Source organism: Armigeres subalbatus, chromosome 2 (genome assembly GCF_024139115.2).
Source record: "Armigeres subalbatus isolate Guangzhou_Male chromosome 2, GZ_Asu_2, whole genome shotgun sequence".
Lineage (NCBI taxonomy): Eukaryota > Metazoa > Arthropoda > Insecta > Diptera > Culicidae > Armigeres > Armigeres subalbatus.
In genome coordinates this window covers 420,560,177-420,578,797 of record NC_085140.1, presented here as the reverse complement: position 1 = coordinate 420,578,797, position 18,621 = coordinate 420,560,177, and the positions used below count along the sequence as shown (strand labels likewise).

At 43.5% G+C, this 18,621-nt stretch overlaps 1 protein-coding gene across 1 annotated transcript in view; it reads left to right on the top strand.

Annotated features, from left to right (window-relative positions):
* LOC134213434 (chitinase-like protein Idgf4) overlaps window positions 1-16,647 on the top strand; it is a 32,164-nt gene extending 15,517 nt beyond the window's left edge. The window contains exon 3 of the mRNA XM_062692480.1: window positions 16,090-16,647. Within this exon, the coding sequence (XP_062548464.1) occupies window positions 16,090-16,564 (475 nt within the window). The 3' untranslated portion in view covers window positions 16,565-16,647. The remainder of the gene's footprint in view (window positions 1-16,089) is intronic.
* The last annotated feature ends 1,974 nt before the right edge of the window (window positions 16,648-18,621 follow it).

The following is an 18,621-nucleotide window of genomic DNA, read 5'->3' as shown; positions in this document are numbered from 1 at the left end:
GGACCACCGCAATCGTCCGATTTTCGCGGTATGAACGATGGATGGTTCTTTCAACAGCTCATGCAACTCGTGGTTTATTCGCTTCCTCCACGTACCGTCCGCCATCTGCACCCCACCATAGATGGTATGCAGCATTTTCCTTTCTAAAACTCCAAGTGCGCGTTGGTCCTCCACGAGCATCGTCCAGGTCTCGTGTCTGTAGAGGACTACCGGTCTAATGAGCCTTTTATTGATTGTCAGTTTGGTACGGCGGTGAACTCTATTCGATCGGAGCATCTTGCGGAGTCCAAAGTACGTATGATTTCCAGCCACTATGCGTCTCCGAATTTCTCTGCTGGTATCATTTTCGACGTTCACCAGGGAGCCCAAGTACACAAATTCTTCTACCACCTCGAATTCGTCACCACCGATGCAAACTCGTGGTGGGTGGCTCACATTGTCTTCTCTTGAACCTCTTCCTATCATCTTTCGTCTTCGACGTGTCTAATCTATCCGCTAATCCGATCCGCTTGGCTTCCCTCTTCAGCCTGATGTAGGCTTCCTCCATCTTCTCAAAGTTACATGCCATAATATCTATGTCGTCGGCGAAGCCAAAATTGTACCACTCGTGTTAATCCATGCTGTTCGTATTACCCCTTCCAAAGCGATGTTGAATAGCAGACAAGAAAGACCATCATCTTGCCGTAACCCTCTGCGCGTTTCGAAGGGTCTCGAGAATGCCCCTCAAACTTGAATTACGCACATCACCCGATCCATCGTCGCTTTGATTAACCGTGTCAGTTTATCCGGAAATCCGTGTTCTTGCATTAGCTTCCACAGCTGGTCCTGATCGAATCGATGAATAGATGATGTATGGGCACGTTTAATTCGCGGAATTTCTGCAGTACTTGGCGAATGGCGAACACCTGGTTCGTTGTATGTCGGTCGTATGTCTGTTTCAGCTGTGCGTAGAACGCTTCTTTCTCGTCGTCGGTGTCCCTTCGTGTGGGCAGTTCACGTTGATGATGCTATAGTTGAAGAGACTGCCTCTTATCTTCAGCTTGCATATCCTTGCGTCGATTGGCTGCCATCCAATCACACGTTGGCGCATCTTACCTAGCACTATGAAGCCGGTTCCCAGCTTGTTGGTGGTTCCACAGCTTTGGTAGAAGGTAGCCACACGATGCCCTCTTTTCCACACTTTCTGTCCTGTCCAGCAAATCTCGTGCAGCGCCACGACGTCGAGGTTACGGGGATGTAATTAATCGTAAATCATCCTGTCCCAACCGGCGAAGCCTAGTGACTTGTAGTTCCATGTTCCAAGCTTCCAATCGTGATCCTTTATTCGTTGTCTAGGTCTTTGCCGATTATATCGAGTCGTGCTATATCTTATATTGCTCGTAATTATTGGCTTTCCAGGCAGCTTATTGACACACACAATATGTGTATTGCTTTTGCTTGAATGAATGGATTGAACATGTGATATTCTCACATTTGGAACAAACGTTAAGGTCTGCTTCAGAAGAGCATGTTGAACATTTTCATTTACTACCATTTTCGTTTTTCAATTTCTCAACCTTCACGAGGAAATTCAGCATATCATTTTTGAGACTTGTGTGTATACCAACGCGCACTGGGAGTTTTCGAAAGGAAAGTGCTGCGTACCATCTATGGTGGGTTGCAGATGGCGGACGGTACGTGGAGGAGGCGAATGAACCACGAGTTGCATCAGCTGTTGGGAGAACCATCCATCGTTCACACCGCGAAAAATCGGAAGACTGCGGTGGGCCGGGCACGTAGCCAGAATGTCGGACAGTAATCCGGTGAAAATGGTTCTCGACAACGATCCGACGGGAACAAGAAGGCGAGGTGCACAGCGGGCAAGGTGGATCGATCAGGTGGAGGACGACTTGCGGACCCTCCGCAGACTGCGTGGTTGGCGAAGTGCAGCCATGAACCAAGCTGAATGGAGAAGTCTTTTATGTGCAGCACAGACCACTCCGGCCTTAGTCTGATGATAAATAAATAAAATATTGTATACTTCCGCTTTGAAATTGCTTCAGTCTTTGTCGCACATGATTTTCAGCCAGATGAAACGCCAGGTCTTTAAAAAATAACTCCTGGCGACGCATATTTCTCTTTTCCCAGGCTGGAAATTTCGTTGTAAACAATACGAACGAGTTTTGTAGCATCATTTCGAGATCTCCGTAAAAAACCACCATCTTTTCGTTAGCTTCGATAGCGAGAACTCTTTTGTTATCTCACCAAAATATTTACGCTGCATTTATTTGAATTGTAGTGCTCGTTCACAAGTGGCAATATGCCGGAGGAACTTTTAGATTAATTTCTGGATGAACTTCTGGGAAAATTCTTAGAGGAACTTCTGAAGCAATTCCCAAGCGATCTTTATGAAGAATTCCTGGTGGAACTTACTAGAAAAAATTCTGGGGGAACTTGCGGAGGAATGCCAGTAGAAACATCCCAAGGAATCATGTAGGGACACGAAGAATTCTTGGAGGAAGTTCCAGAGGAATTTGCGGAGGAGCTTTCGGCAGAAATCCTGGTGGAACTTTCACGGGAACTCCTAAAGAAACTTTCGAAGAAATTCCTTGAGGATCTATCGAAGGAATTCCTGAAGGAACTTCCGGAGGAGTTCCTGGAGAAACTTCCGGAGGAATTGCTGGAGGAGCTTCCGGAGGAATTCCTGGAGGAACTTCCGGAGGATCTCCTGGAGGAATTTCCAGAGGAACTCCTGGAAGAATTTCCGGAGGAACTCCTGGAAGAATTTCCGGAGGAACTCCTGGAGGAACTTCCGGAGGAATTTCCGGAGGAACTCCTGGAGGAACTTCCGGAGGAACCCCTGGAGGTACTTCCGGAGGAACTCCTGAAGAAACTCCTGGAGGAACTTCCGGAGGAACTCCTGAAGAAACTCCTGGGGGAACTTCCTGAGGAATTCCTGGAGGAACTTCCTGAGGAATTCTTGGAGGAACTTCCTGAGGAATTCCTGGAGGAACTTCCGGAGGAATTCCTGGAGGAACTTCCGGAGGAATTCCTGGAGGAACTTCCGGAGGAATTCCTGGAGGAACTTCCGGAGGAATTCCTGGAGGAGCTTTCGGAGGAATTCCTGGAGGAACTTCCGGAGGATTTTCTGGAGGAACTTCCGTAGGAATTCCTGGAGGAACTTCTGGAGGAATTCCTGGAGGAACTTCCGGGGGAATTCCTGGAGGAACTTAAGGGGGAGTTCGTAGAAGAACTTCCGGAGGTATTCCTGAAGGATTTTCCGGAGGAATTCTGAAGGAAGTTCCGAGGAATTCTTGAAGGAACTTCAGGAGGAATTCCTGAAGGAACTTCAGGAGGAATTCCTGGTGGAACTTTCGGAGGAGTTGTTTTGGCGTCCTAAACAAAATTGTAGAATTCGGTTAAGAAATATTTGACTCAACTAGCTTTCTTATATACACTAGCGCCGCCAAGCGGACGAGTTCCAAAATAATATGATCTGCGACAGTATGGTTTTGGCCTCCTGAACAAAATTGTAGAAGACGGCAACTTCCTAAATTTTTCGGATTCCGAAATATTTGACCCAACGAGCTTTCTCAAATACACTAGTGCCGCCAAGTGGACGGTTTTGGTCTCCTGAAAAAAAAACTGTAGATGACGGCAGCTTTCTAAATCTTTCGGATTCCGAAATATTTGACCCAACCAGTATTCCCATATACACTAGCGCCGCCAAGCGGACGAGTTCCAAAATAAAATGATCTGCGACAGTATGGTTTTGGCCTCCTGAACAAAAATGTAGAAGACGGCAGCTTTCTAAATCTTACGGATTCCGAAATATTTGACCCAACACGTAGTCCCATATACACTAGCGCCGCCAAACGAGTTCCATAATAATATGATCTGCGGCAGATAGTTTTGGGCTTCTGAGCAAAATTGTAGAAGACGGCAGCTTCCTAAATCTTTCGGATTCCGAAATATTTGACCCAACCAGCTTTCTCATACACACTAGCGCCGCCAAGCGGAGGAGTTCCGAAATAATGTGATCTTCGACAGGATGGTTTCGACCTACTGAACAAAATTGTAGAAGACGGCAGCTTTCTAAATTTTTGAATTCCGAAATATTTGACCCAACGAGCTTTCCCATATACACTAGCGCCGTCAAGCGGAGGAGTTCCGAAACAATATGATCTTCGACAGGATGGTTTTGGCCTCCTGAACAAAATTGTAGAAGATTATTGCTTTCTAAATCTTTCGATTCCGAAATATTTGACCCAACGAGTATTCCCATATACACTAGCGCTGCCAAGCGGACGAGTTCCAAAATAAAATGATCTGCGACAGTATGGTTTTGGCCTCCTGAACAAAATTGTAGAAGACGGCAGCTTTCTAAATCTTTCGGATTCCGAAATATTTGACTCAACGAGTATTCCCATATACACTAGCGCCGCCAAGCGGACGAGTTCCAAAATAAAATGATCTGCGACAGTATGGTTTTGGCCTCCTGAACAAAATTGTAGAAGACGGCAGCTTTCTAAATCTTTCGGATTCCGAAATATTTGACCCAACGAGTATTCCCATATACTCTAGCGCCGCCAAGCGGACGAGTTCAAAAATAAAATGATCTGCGACAGTATGGTTTTGGCCTCCTGAACAAAATTGTAGAAGACGGCAGCTTTCTAAATCTTTCGGATTCCGAAATATTTGACCCAACGAGTATTCCCATATACACTAGCGCTGCCAAGCGGACGAGTTCCAAAATAATATGATCTGCGACAGTATGGTTTTGGCCTCCTGAACAAAATTGTAGAAGACGGCTGCTTTCTAAATCTTTCGGATTCCGAAATATTTGACCCAACGAGTATTCCCATATACACTAGCGCCGCCAAGCGGACGAGTTCCAAAATAAAATGATCTGCGACAGTATGGTTTTGGCCTCCTGAACAAAATTGTAGAAGACGGCAGCTTTCTAAATCTTTCGGATTCCGAAATATTTGACTCAACGAGTATTCCCATATACACTAGCGCCGCCAAGCGGACGAGTTCCAAAATAAAATGATCTGCGACAGTATGGTTTTGGCCTCCTGAACAAAATTGTAGAAGACGGCAGCTTTCTAAATCTTTCGGATTCCGAAATATTTGACCCAACGAGTATTCCCATATACTCTAGCGCCGCCAAGCGGACGAGTTCAAAAATAAAATGATCTGCGACAGTATGGTTTTGGCCTCCTGAACAAAATTGTAGAAGACGGCAGCTTTCTAAATCTTACGGATTCCAAAATATCTAACCCAATGAGTATTCCCATATACACTAGCGTAGCCAAGCTGATGAGTTCCAAAATAATATGATCTGCGACAGTATGGTTTTGGCCTCCTGAACAAAATTGTAGAAGACGGCTGCTTTCTAAATCTTTCGGATTCCGAAATATTTGACCCAACGAGTATTCCCATATACTCTAGCGCCGCCAAGCGGACGAGTTCCAAAATAAAATGATCTGCGACAGTATGGTTTTGGCCTCCTGAACAAAATTGTAGAAGACGGCAGCTTTCTAAATCTTTCGGATTCCGAAATATTTGACCCAACGAGTATTCCCATATACTCGGGCGCCGGCAAGCGGACGAGTTCAAAATAAAATGATCTGCGACAGTATGGTTTTGGCCTCCTGAACAAAATTGTAGAAGACGGCAGCTTTCTAAATCTTTCGGATTCCGAAATATTTGACCCAACGAGTATTCCCATATACACTAGCGCCGCCAAGCGGACGAGTTCCAAAATAAAATGATCTGCGACAGTATGGTTTTGGCCTCCTGAACAAAATTGTAGAAGACGGCAGCTTTCTAAATCTTTCGGATTCCGAAATATTTGACCCAACGAGTATTCCCATATACACTAGCGCTGCCAAGCGGACGAGTTCCAAAATAAAATGATCTGCGACAGTATGGTTTTGGTCTCCTGAACAAAATTGGAGAAGACGGCAACTTTCTAAATCTCACGGATTTCGAAGTATCTTACTAATATTAGCATGAACATAGAGCTGGTGAGCACCAACCACGAAATTTGTATGAAAATCGCGACTTGCTCCGACGTTTGGAGGTCCACAGAGGTCATTTTTGGTCCGATCGGAGGTCTCAACATCTCAGACAAATCTTGATGGACGGGAAAATTTGTGAGTCCCAAAATTGTTCAAATCGGTTCACTAACGGCTGAGATATAGCGATTTGAAAATAGTGTCTTCGAAGCATGGTCGTTCGTGTAAGTAAAACCTATCACGGTCGGAGGAGTGTTAAAAGGCTTGCTAATGCCGAGGCTTTCAAGCAAGAAATACTGCTTCATGGCCTCGTGCAACTCTTCATTTGATCTGACTTCACATTCACATATTTGGACGCAGTGATGGTTAGTATGACCGACGTCATTTCTTGTCGTAGAACAGCATCCATACACACTCCACCCTAGGCGTTGTTTTACCGCTATGGGCTCGTTTAGCTTTCCTTCACGACATTTTGTCACGTTGCCCAATTTTGCATAATCCAATCCAATGAGGAGACGCGGACTAACTTCCCGATAAGAATCAACTGGCAATCCTTCCAGATGTTGGAACCTTTTCTCTAACTCTGGCATTTGCAACTTCTGTGGACGAAGTTGTAGGCTTTTCACAGTATGTATCTCGCAGAGATTGAACTTTTTGCTGGGATTTGTGACACTAGAAATCTGGAAGCTGACCTTTTGAGAATAGTTTTCTGTTCTGTTCGTGCCTCCAGTCCATCGCAGACAAAGCGAACTTGTAGGACCTTGAACTCCTAATTCATCCGCCAGGCTTTGCTCCATTAGAGTTAATTCTGAGCCGTCGTCGATGAAGGCAAAGGTGCGCACCGTCTTTGACTGACTATGAATGAGAACTGGTACAAATCTGAACAGAGTTTCAGACTGCCCCTGATGTACGTTACAGTTAGTGTTAGTACCTTGATTCCCTTGAACGTGTTGGGATATTGCTAGCCCGGAGGACTTCGTTGACGATTGTCTACCCTCATCGTGAAGAAGTGGATGGTGCAGGTAGGTAGTGTATTCATCTTGGTTGGTACCACACACGTTTTTCTGTTTGCATGGGCCGTTATGCCTCCGTAGGCACTTTCGACATATTCTAAACTCTCGCACTACCGCCCATCTGGAATCGTAGCCAAGCTCCTGGAACCGTTTGCAATGCGATAGAGTCGAACAGCGTTCTTTGCATGCCACGCATTCTTTGCCAATATTTTTTGAAGGCATTTTGTTGATTGTAGCGGCTTTCGACGATCTCATTGACGAAAGATTATTCTCTTCTGAATGAACGTTCAGAAAACTATCCCTTTTTGAAGCTCTAGGGCGAACCTCACTTCCTGCGGAAAATGACACGACGCTGGCATCCTCGGCCACGGAGCGTAGCCATAAACTAAAATCCAAAAGGTTGGGCGACGGATTGTCACGAGTGTTCTTTGCCCAATCCAGTTTTAACATCGGCGGTAGCCTTTCCACCAGCTCGTACCTCAATGAAGCGTTATACATGAAATCCCCAATCTCACAGGCTTCTACTGTTGCAACTAGGTTTTCTACACTGAGTGCAAACTGGATCACAGTATCCAGCTTTTCGATGCACGGTGACGGTAATAATCGAACCTTCTTGACGATAGCCTGAATGATGACTTCCGGACGTCCGTAAAGCATCTTGAGAGTGGTTATAACTCCCTGTACATTAGATGGATGAAGCATACGGCACTTCACTGCTTCCAACGCTTTTCCCTTGAGACACTTCCGTAACCTAAGCATATTTTCCTCGTTAGAGAAACCGCAAAGCTGAGTTGACGAGTTAAACATCGAGAAAAAGAGTGGCCACTCTTCTGGGCTTCCGGCAAAGTCTGGTAAATCTTTTGATACAGCCTGTCTAGCTGCTAGCTGGCTTCGATTCAATGCGTAATTTCCATCTTCATTGTGGATCAAGTTTGCCGGGGGTATACTGCGTTGCTGCAAACGAGAGGTTGGGGTAGAACCTTGTACAGGAAATGAAATCTAAGCCATCAATGAATGTTCCTGCCCTCCGTGGTTTCGTGGAATGCCCAGACGAGGACTAGAACGTTGTGGTTGTCGTGTATCAACTTCATGTTCTGCATGCAACACAGACGGTGCAACGTAACGATTGGTATCATCACACTGCACCGTAGGAGATATCGTCATTCCTGACCGCTGCCTCAATATTTCGGAAATCCTAACTCGTTGTCCTGCGTTTCTTCTGGGGTCAATCGATGTACGATCATCATGGAGAATATTCATGTTTGAATGCGAGGTGGAAGGGTTGTTTGCTGCAGGGTGAGCTGGCCAACGACTTACATCTTGTAGCTTGTTGATTAGCGTTTCGATATCAGGATCTTCATCAGAGTACCTATTATTCGCTTCCGAGGCCAGAACTCTGGATCCTTGCGCTCTCAGCGAGCCGCGCTGTTCACGAATTTTGACCGGGGGTTCTCCGATTCGGCATCTACGAGACCGGAGTCGTCACCGCAATTTTCCGTGTCTTCCATCCATTGCTGTACCTTTTCCACGTTCTCCAACAACGAATCCGGATTGCTGACCTGTGATGATGTTTCACTCTGAAGCTCCTGTAGCAAGCTTTACTTCTGCTCCAAATACTGCAATTGACACTTTCTCTCTTCCTCGAGTTTCTTCAGCTGTAGTTCAATTTTCCTGTTTCCGCTACGCCTACTTGATTTTCCACCAGATTTTTCTGATGCTGCGACGTTGGGGGGTGGATTTTGATGCTGGGGCACCACATTCAGCTGGAGTCGCTCGGGGGGTTTTCATTTTGAACACACTTGCACAACCTGGGCACGACCAACTAATGTCTTCCACTGATTGACTGACTTCGACACATGTGAAATGGTACCACGAATCACATTCATCGCACTGTACCATAGCGAGATTATCGGGTTCGTTGAAAAATCCGCAGCTACAACTGACTCGGTTTACGTGAAAGCGGCGCGGGGGATTTCGTCTGACAGAGAGAGGTTTTGGCCGCAGAGGGGAATGGTTTCTAATTCGTACTTGTACTAATCTCGCTGGGTTTTTGCTCTTCGGTGCACAGGTTTGTGCTTTAGTGGATTTTGGAATAGCACCTTTCGCAGTACTCACCGTTTCGGTAACGTTTACCTGGTTGTTGAGAGCGGACACAACTTTAACCGCCGACTGAGTCCCGTTTTGGGTTTGGACTACCTTTTCCGGTATTACCGCATCTGCCTGAGCTTCAAGAACGAACTGTGCGATATTCTCCATCTTCCTCGTTGTCTCCGAAGGATTTGTTATCCCCGGATGGTTTGGTTTGTTTGTGACCACTCCACCTGTCGTGCTGTAAGCTGGTGCTACCGTTCGTTGCGTACGGGAACCACCGCTCGACTGCTTACTCGCCATTCCACTCTATTACAGAAATTGTAAATTTGTTGGCGATAGAAGTACGCTTCTAGAGGTTGTGAAGACTTTATTGTAAGACTTACAATTTCTGTAGTAGCTCTTCGTATCACACAACAATATAATTCCAATCACAACCTTCGATTTCGAAATGGAACCGTAGACACCTTTCTCTTATTTTTATGTATATATAAGATAAAGAAATTCAGGTTATTTTTCTCTATGCTCTCTAGTTTAGTCGTCTGTCCCAGTAGTAGTGGGAACTACAAGTAAACGACAAAAAATCTAGAATTCAAGAAATAAATTGCTCAATAGCAAAAACGATTCACACATGGATTCAACTGATCTAACTTTCTAATTCCCCAACTCATTCTCTCGATGGTGACAGTTCAGCAGCCCGAGCATTGTTCAATCCTCTTCGCAGTCATTGGGTGTAGCCAAGCGTTAGGCAGTCCTCTTGTTAGTCGTTAGGTGTGGCTGAAATCTGCGATTGATTAGACCAGGGGCGTAGTGAGATCGCTAGTTGACGTTGCGCATTTAACAACCATTGTCCCATATACACTGAGGTCGCTTTTTACGCGGGTTGCTGTGACTTTTTGATGGATTTTTTTTAATTACGCGTTGTTTCTTCCCGTGGAATTTGAAATTAATGTCAATTCTGTAAAACATCCATCGATAATCATTTAGAAAACTAAATCATAGGCCTATCGTAAGTGTACAGATGACCCTGCAGACGTTGTCCTGCACAGTAGGCCAGAATGCGTGTTCCCATGCAAATTCAAATTTCAATTTCTCATATTTTTTTTTCCAATTTTAGTCGAGATTTTTACATGAGAAAATATTCTGTAAATCCGTCGTTGGTAAACAAATTTGCTGAGGGAATGAATAAAATCTATCCAGCCGTTTCTTAGTTATGCACAATACAGACCAATTCATTTTTATTTACATAACAATAAGAAGAAAAACATGTTCATACGGCACTTACGACAAGTTATGTCACATATATGTTGCTATGCAACCATTAGTGCTTGAGTTATACTTTCCATTACCTAAATAAAATTCTGCCACACTTTGCCCCCAAAATGTATGCAGATAATGTCAAAATGCTCATTTTTGAACCGAAACTTCGTCAATAACTTCGTCAATATCTTCTTCTTCTATATAATAAAAATGAGTTGAGATTTTCTTCCTGACGATTTAACTCGCGAGCGGGTTGACCAATTTGCAAGATTTTTTCTCTAATCGATTCATTTTGAGATCCGCAAGGTTTGTATCTACACAAAGTTGGTGAATTTAACGGGGAAATGTAAAAAATCATTTGAATACAATTTTGGGTCAGCTGTTGAGGAAAACAAAACAAACGCGCGGAAATTGATCTAGCGTGCGGTGCTGCAAATAGTTCATTAAATTTACTCTTCTGAAGTGATAGGTTGAATAGTAGACAAAGTGGAACAGCTAGAATATCAGAGCATTTTTTCAGCACGGCCGATGGAAGAACGCTAGGTCCAGGAGAAAAGGATGATTTGGTCTGACGTATCGCTGACAGAACCATTTGAACGTCTATACCAAAGACATCTACATCCACTACATTGCTAGGTACTCCACTCACAGCTCTATCAGTGTCATCCTGAGAAGGCGAATAGCTCCTGAATACACTTCATAAAGTGTTTACCAAAAAGGCTGCATTTCTCCTAAGTATTCAGCGCAATGTCGTTATTGAGAAAAGCACTTGATGGCAGTCCAGTTTCCTTCCTTTACAAAAGACTAAAAATTCTTAGGGTGTCGTCGGAGATTTTGTTGCGTGAGATGAACATAATATTTGTAACGAAGTTTATTAAACCGCCGATAATCATTGCTGGCAATGTTGAAGTTCCGTTTAGTGAAGGCACACCGTCGATAGGTTTAAGTGCGAAGAGCTCTAGCACGCACTCTTTCAGGTTGCGTGATAGAGCATTAGTCCACGGTTGTTTCCTCGGAGGCTTGCGCTTCGGTACAGCGGCCGAAACGCAGTCACGTAGCAGACAGTTGAAGTGGTCTACATCTGATTCGATGTCCAGGCGGTCTAAAACATTCCAGTTAATACGGGACAAGCATTGTCGGAGCTTTCATGCAATCAACAGCTTTCATACTGCATAGATCTGTTAAAAGACCTTTTTGGATTTTTTTTACAGATTCAATAAATCTTCATGAATTTGGTCGAAAATTTGCCTGTAGACTTTTTAATTGAAATGGATGGGGTGGCACTTTGAATCTGTAAAACTTTTCAAGAAGGTAAACAGGTCCAATTTTTACTGAGATCTGTTGGAAATATTAAGCGATGAATATTTTAACGTTGTTTATGGTGAGGGGCATACTATTGAAAATGGTGAGCAGATCCAAAACTTATCTGTTACTTACCCATGTCGTTTTGTAAAATTAAGCTAGATTTTCCCTATGGCATTTGGGTATCAATTATGTAGAATGAAATCAGTAGTGATTCAGTTTCATTTAAAATCTATATTATAAAAATGAGTTGAGATTTCCTTCCTGACGATTCAACTTGCAAACGGCTTGATTTACAAGATTTTTTCCCTAATCGATTCGTTTTGGGATCCGCAAGGTTTGTATATACAAAAAGTTGGTGAATTTAACGGGGAAATGTAAAAATCATTAGAATACTATTTTGGGTCAGCTGTTGAGGAAAACAAAACAAACGGACGGAAATTGATCTAGAGTGCGGTGCTGGAAATAGTTCATTGTAACATTTGCAACACCCGGGCAAAGCTGGGTTTCTTTCGCTAGTTTCCAATGAAATGAATGAAATGAAAATGAAAAAAAAAACTCCTCGTATTTGTTAGTGAATGTTTTGAAAATCCTAATAATTTTCCGATTTTTTTTTATTGTCGCCTCAAAATTTTATTTTGGGGCAAAAAAATCGAGGCAGTTGGACAAGATTCTTTTTATATATTTGTATCGACCTTATTTGATTCTCAAAATATTAAACAAATTAATTTCCTCCGTGTATTTTTTTTATTCGTTTTTTTTGCATTATGTATAAAATGCAAAAAAAAAACTATTTAAAAAAAATTCCGCGGAAAAAAATTCCGTTTCGTTTCGTAAAATTTTGAATTAAAAACTATTCATTTCGGTTCGTCAGGAACAATGTATCGCATACCCTTATTATTAATATACGGTGAGTTGCAATAGGAGTCGTCGCAATTCACCATTGAAGATCCTCCCAATTTTCCCTCACACTACCAAATATGGTCGTGTCGGTGCAATCGGCTATCGCGTGGTCTTACTAATCGATCGATGCTAACGGAAATTAAACATTGCGTCATGCCAGCGCGGCAGTATTCGAAATTGGCCTAGGAAAACAGTCAGAAAAAGGTTGTTTCGATCATTTTAGTGTTTTGAGCCCTATCTTAATATGTAGATTAATCAGGGGATAAGTTGCTTTGAAGTTATTCTACAACGGACATAATAGGTCGATTTATTAGTTATTCAAAGTTGTGTATTACCTGATTAATCACTATTTGCTCAACCAAATCAGTTGCTTATTCAATGAACAACAAGGCCCAAAATAACTTCTAATAATGTTTTTGATTAGGGTGAAAACAATGATACATACTTATTATATTCCTCTGAATATTCCGTTTCCTCTGAACGTTCCCTTAAACCGGAATATGGTGGGACAACGTAATCCGATGCTGGAACAGTTTTCTAGCAACCTTCGAAATTGTCATCGCTAGGTTATCATTTGATATGTGTTTATAAACAACGGCTTTGGTAAGGTCTCTTGAGCCGATATTGACTTTTATCTTGAATCCGCCCACGCGGTGGGATTTGGAGCTTATTCTGAATTGAGAATCTTCCAATAAGCCGCAAGTCGAGTTGAAGAATCTAGCCGGAGTGGCCTGGGCAGCACATAAAAGGTTTGTCCAAAAAACTCGGTTCATAGCTGCATGCCGCCAGCCACACGGTCTGCGAGGGGTTCGCAAATCGTCTTCCACCTGATTTGACCCACCTTGCTCGCTGCACATCTTGTGCCCGTCGGTTCGCTATCGAGAACCATTTTCACCGGGTTATTGCCTGATATTCTGCCAATCGAAGCCATCCGATTTTCGCGGTGTGATCGATGGAGGTGCTCCCAACAGCCGTTGCAACTCTTGGTTTATTCGCTCCTCCGTGTACCGTCTGCACCCCGCCATATATGCACACTTTCCCCTCCTTTTGCCTTTCTCATACAACTAAGTTGTACCGAAAGGCTATCATTTCACCCAAAATCAAACTTTTGATAGAAGTCCCGGAGACCCATAGTGTTATATACCATTCGACTCAGCTCGATGAGCTGAGCAAATGTCTGTCTGGCCGTGTGTGCGTGTGTGTGTATGTGTGTATGCACAAAATGCCATAAAAAACATTATCCAAATTTTCACATAGAAACTCTTAACTGATTTTCTTGCAACAAGTTGCATCCGAAAGAGACTAAAATGCTGTTGATCACTATTGAATTTCATAATAATTGCAAATTGCAAAAATAGATAATATTAAAATAGTGATGAGACATAGTCACATAGAACAATAATGTGTTATGAAAAATGCCTTGCATCTATGAATATTTTATCCGTGGCTTCCCATTAAGAGTTTCATCGTACTATAAAGATGCTTGTGTTGCACGCATTTAGGCGTAAGTATGCTCTTCGTTCAGTTTCATAGTACTATGAAATTGTCCGAAAGTTAAAATTCGAACATAGGAAATTCGAGAAACTTTTTGGCAGCGCCATCTGTAGTCTACTAGTGTAAATTTTCTATCATAACATTAGATTTGTAACTGTTTTGCCTTTCTTGTACATCATCGAGGTGTAAGCGTAAAGGCTATATTTATTACCTTTTGCGCGAGAAAGGCGCCATCACCGCTAGGTGGATTAATCTGGGTTTTTGATAACGTTTTGGATCAAACTCCGAACATGTCTCATATTCCACTTTTAAAGGGGCCAACCGATGAAACATTAGTTTTTGGGCGTTAAAACGCCAGTGTTCGGAATATGAGTCTTGTTCGGAGTTTGAGTCAAAACGGTAGTTTGGTACGGCGGCGAACTCTATTCGATCGCTCCGTTTTGCAGAGTCCAAAGTACGTACGATTTTTTGCCATTATGAGTCTCCGAATTTTTCTGCTGCTATCGATTTTTTCAGCCGGTCAATTTCCTCCTGGATTTCCTGGAGATCTGGAGCCGGAAAACGTATGTCTTGTGCGCGTGCTCCTGCGTTCACCGTGCCGCCCTCGTGTCCTGCCACATCGCCATTCAGGTGCTCTTCGTAGTGCTGCCGCCACCTTTGGATGATTTCACGCTCGTTTGTCAGAAGATTTCCGTTTATGTCCTTCCACATGTTGTTTTTTCACCTTTATATAGTGTTTTCTTACACATGTTGGACTGCGGCATGTGGCCCTCACTTAAACAGATATCCAGTTTTACCTGTTCCGCGCCTATTTGTACCGTGCCTCGTTCGCTCTCGTGTGGTGTTGCAGCAATCTCGCCCATGCTGCAGTCTTCTCCTCAACTAACTGCTCGAATTCGCCGTCATACCAGTCGTTTCTCTGATCCGGGACCACCGTGCCAAGTCTACCATCTTGTAGCCGCCCAATGTTTAGCCGCGGCGCACAATCGCACACTCCTCTACTTGATAGAAAATCATGGAGGAAGAGCTACCGCACAGCAGATTATGAAGCAATTACGATAACGACCCTTTCAAAAGATTCCACGAGGCACTCCACAATTACCGAAACTGACCCTGGGGTTCCCCCGGATTGATATTAGATTTCAATAGCATAACCATCTATTTGATGGAAAATGATAGCGAAAAAGCCGCTACACGGCATATCGTGGTATAAAAATAAAAATGTATCCTTGTACAGGTTCCCCGGAGGCGCCTCATAGGTTTGAAAAGTGACCACATACGCTAATCGATTTTGAGTGAGTGAGAGTAAACACGGAAATGTCCCCTCCTTTGAGCTCCCCGTGGGTACTTCATAGGTTCCAAAAATGGACAATGTGGTCACTTATTGGTTTTGGTATATAAACGGAAATGTCACCTCCTACTGGTTCCCTGGGGTACCTCATAGGTTCCAAGAGTGGCCAATGTGGTCACTTATCGATTTCGAGCGCATAACCATCTGTATGGTGGAAAATCATGACAAAAGAGCCGCATATTTTGGTGTTAAAACGGAAATGTCCCCTCGTACGGATTCCCCGGGGGCACTTTGCAGGTTCCAGGAGTAGCCACTTTCATCGGAGGCCCTCTCATGGACCATACATTATCGTTTTATGCGAATCTATGTACAATTAGAGATCGAAAGGCATATATGAAGCAATTTTTGTGCTCCCCTTATATGACCGACAAGATCCCTGTGGAAGTCGTTTCCCGGTGACCATTGTCTCCAGAACCAGCATATCACCACTTAGCCACAAAATTGATGAGTTTATCTTTCGAACGGTATATATACTTTGTAATTCGGTTAGAATTTGACTATTTTATAACCATTTACATTTCTGGGTCAATATGACCTTAACATCTTATTCGTAAGTTTTTCTTAATATCCGAAGAAGGTTAACAATAGAAATCGTTATCCTCCTGCTTAAAATTTCTTCCTTTAACGCTATTGTTAAAATCACATTTCAAATTGTATTTTTCCATCATTCCCACAGGATAAAACAAGGAACCCCACCCAGTAAGATTGTTGTGGGCATCCCAACCTACGGACGCGGCTGGAAGCTGGTGGAAAAGTCCGGCATCACCGGCGTGCCCCCGATTCCAGCGGATGGACCTTCTGCTCCTGGTCCGTACTCTGGCATCAACGGTTTCTACAGCTGGGCGGAGGTTTGCGCCCAGCTACCTAACCCAGGCAACGCCAACCTTCAGGGAGCCGAACAGCCGCTGCGAAAAATTGGAGACCCCACGCGCCGTTTCGGAGCGTATGCCTTCCGCATTCCGGACGAAAATGAAGAGCACGGAATTTGGCTATCGTATGAAGACCCGGATACGGCCGGAAACAAAGCTGCCTATGTCAAGGCCAAGGGATTGGGCGGAATTTCCATTTTCGATCTGGGCAACGACGATGTACGCGGAACCTGCGCTGGGGATAAGTTCCCCATTTTGCGAGCCGCCAAGTATAGGTTGTAGATGTCATTTTATAATACTCAAGTGTGCTCATCTAATATTTCATGACAAGCAATAAAGAATCGATTACCGTTTTTATATCTCGAGATATTCCTCAGTTTGCCATTTTCAATTTCCCTCTTGTGAATTGTAGCGTGCTGTCGTTGATTAAATATGCATCAATCTCAATACATGGCACGTTTCCTAGCGGTTGGGACGGAGGAATATTCCCCGTAGCACCGAAAAGCACAGCATCAGGCGGAAACGTTCCGCTTCGAGTGCAATAAAAATAGCGAAAAAGTCGAAACTTGTACGACCTCTTGACACATGTTATTTGACTTTCGCCATACACGGCACCGGCAGCCGCATTCGAAGGAAGTGAAACTTTTTTTTCCTCGTTGCTCGGATTGTTCCGAAAGTGTCTGCTCCAATTGAGCAGCCAGCACCACCCGTCAGTGCGCTCCAGTTACGGGGAAAGGGCAAACAGCTCAGAATAGAGGAAAGAGGGGCAATATGCCCTAGCTAAGCATAGACTGCTTCTATGCCTTAGCTATAACGATTTTCATGGCTATTTCTACCTCACACAGTTAAACAATACAGTTAGTTGATGCCATTCAAAATTGTCAAAAATCTCAATCATATTGATAATATCCACATTTAAAAAAGTGGTGATATTCTGTTGCCGGAAAACTCATGAGGCAAAACGCCTTTTAGCTGGCAGCTCCTAGGGAACAAAGCACCATGCGTCGGCGAATCAGCATTCTGGTATGGATAGTAGATGGAGACGCAAGTACATTGTAGGTTAGTGCCACTAGGGCGTTTTGCCTCGCCAAAATGTTAGATGTTTCTTCAAAATGTGGAAATTTTCGGTTTTTCCGACCTTCCCATGCACTATTTTGAAACTTTTTCGCCTAACCTACATAATTTTAGATCTAGTTTTGTTACGGACATCTTAATGACGGTAAATATGAGGGAAACCACAAAAGGCGTTTTGCCTCGGGGGGGCGTTTTGGGGCCTCTTCCCCTAGAGGAAAATCTGTCGAAGAAAGTACCGAACTGAAAGCGTATTTCTTGAGCACGACCTGGCACTCGAACTTGCATGTGAGGAAGAGATTTCTCGAGAAAATGGAACTGAATTGTAGCGCAAGTAATCACCCGTTCTTAGCTTGTCAATGCTCTATTCATGGTAAATAGTGTGATTGAAGTATTTTGCTGATAGAAATGGAATTGAATTGAGCGAACATGATGTGCTCTTAAGCGTGGAAAATGGTGTAGCAGGATGAAGATTCAAGCAATTTTAAGATTGATATAGGGAAAATAAAACCTTTTGTTATGCAATTTTCAGAGAGCATCTATTAAATTAATCTCAATAGAAACAATTCTGCTAAATATTTCCTTCCATTGAGCTTGAAGTTTGAAAGGTGGTTGAAGCATGTGTATACGAAGGGGATATGAAGCATTGCTCTGCATAGTGTTACTAAAGTCAATAGCTTCGGCCCTCTTAGCCTAGCGGTATCAGATGTGCGGCTACAAAGCAAGAGCATGCTGAGGGTGGCTGGGTTCTGATTCACGGTACCGGTCTAGGCAATTTTCGGTTGAAGTATCATCTTGTTGGCCTCATGATATACGAGTGCAAAAATGGTAACTTGGCTGAGAAACCTCGCAATTAATAACTGTGGAAGTACTTAGAGAACACTGAGCTGCGAAGCGGCACTGTTCCCAGTGGGGGATGCAATGCCAATGAGGAGAGAAGAAGAGCTACGGCTATTGGTAAGTTCAGAAATATCAAAAGTCATCGGTATTCCGTGAGACATATCCTTCTTAATTTTTCCATGAAATCAGTGCTTGCCAGCTCTGCCGTTGTCTGAAAAAGTGTCGATTGATGTTTATGCGATTAGCAAATGATTTTATTTTGTACTTACGAGAGTATTTCCCTTAATAGAAACTGATGCCAACATCAGCCACTTTTGATGATTTGTCGCTGGAACGCTACAGACGCCATCCATGCCACATCTCTCTCCAACCGGGCTTATGATTCTGCTACCGACGGCCACTTTCTGTCGTCGCCAAGTAATTATGTT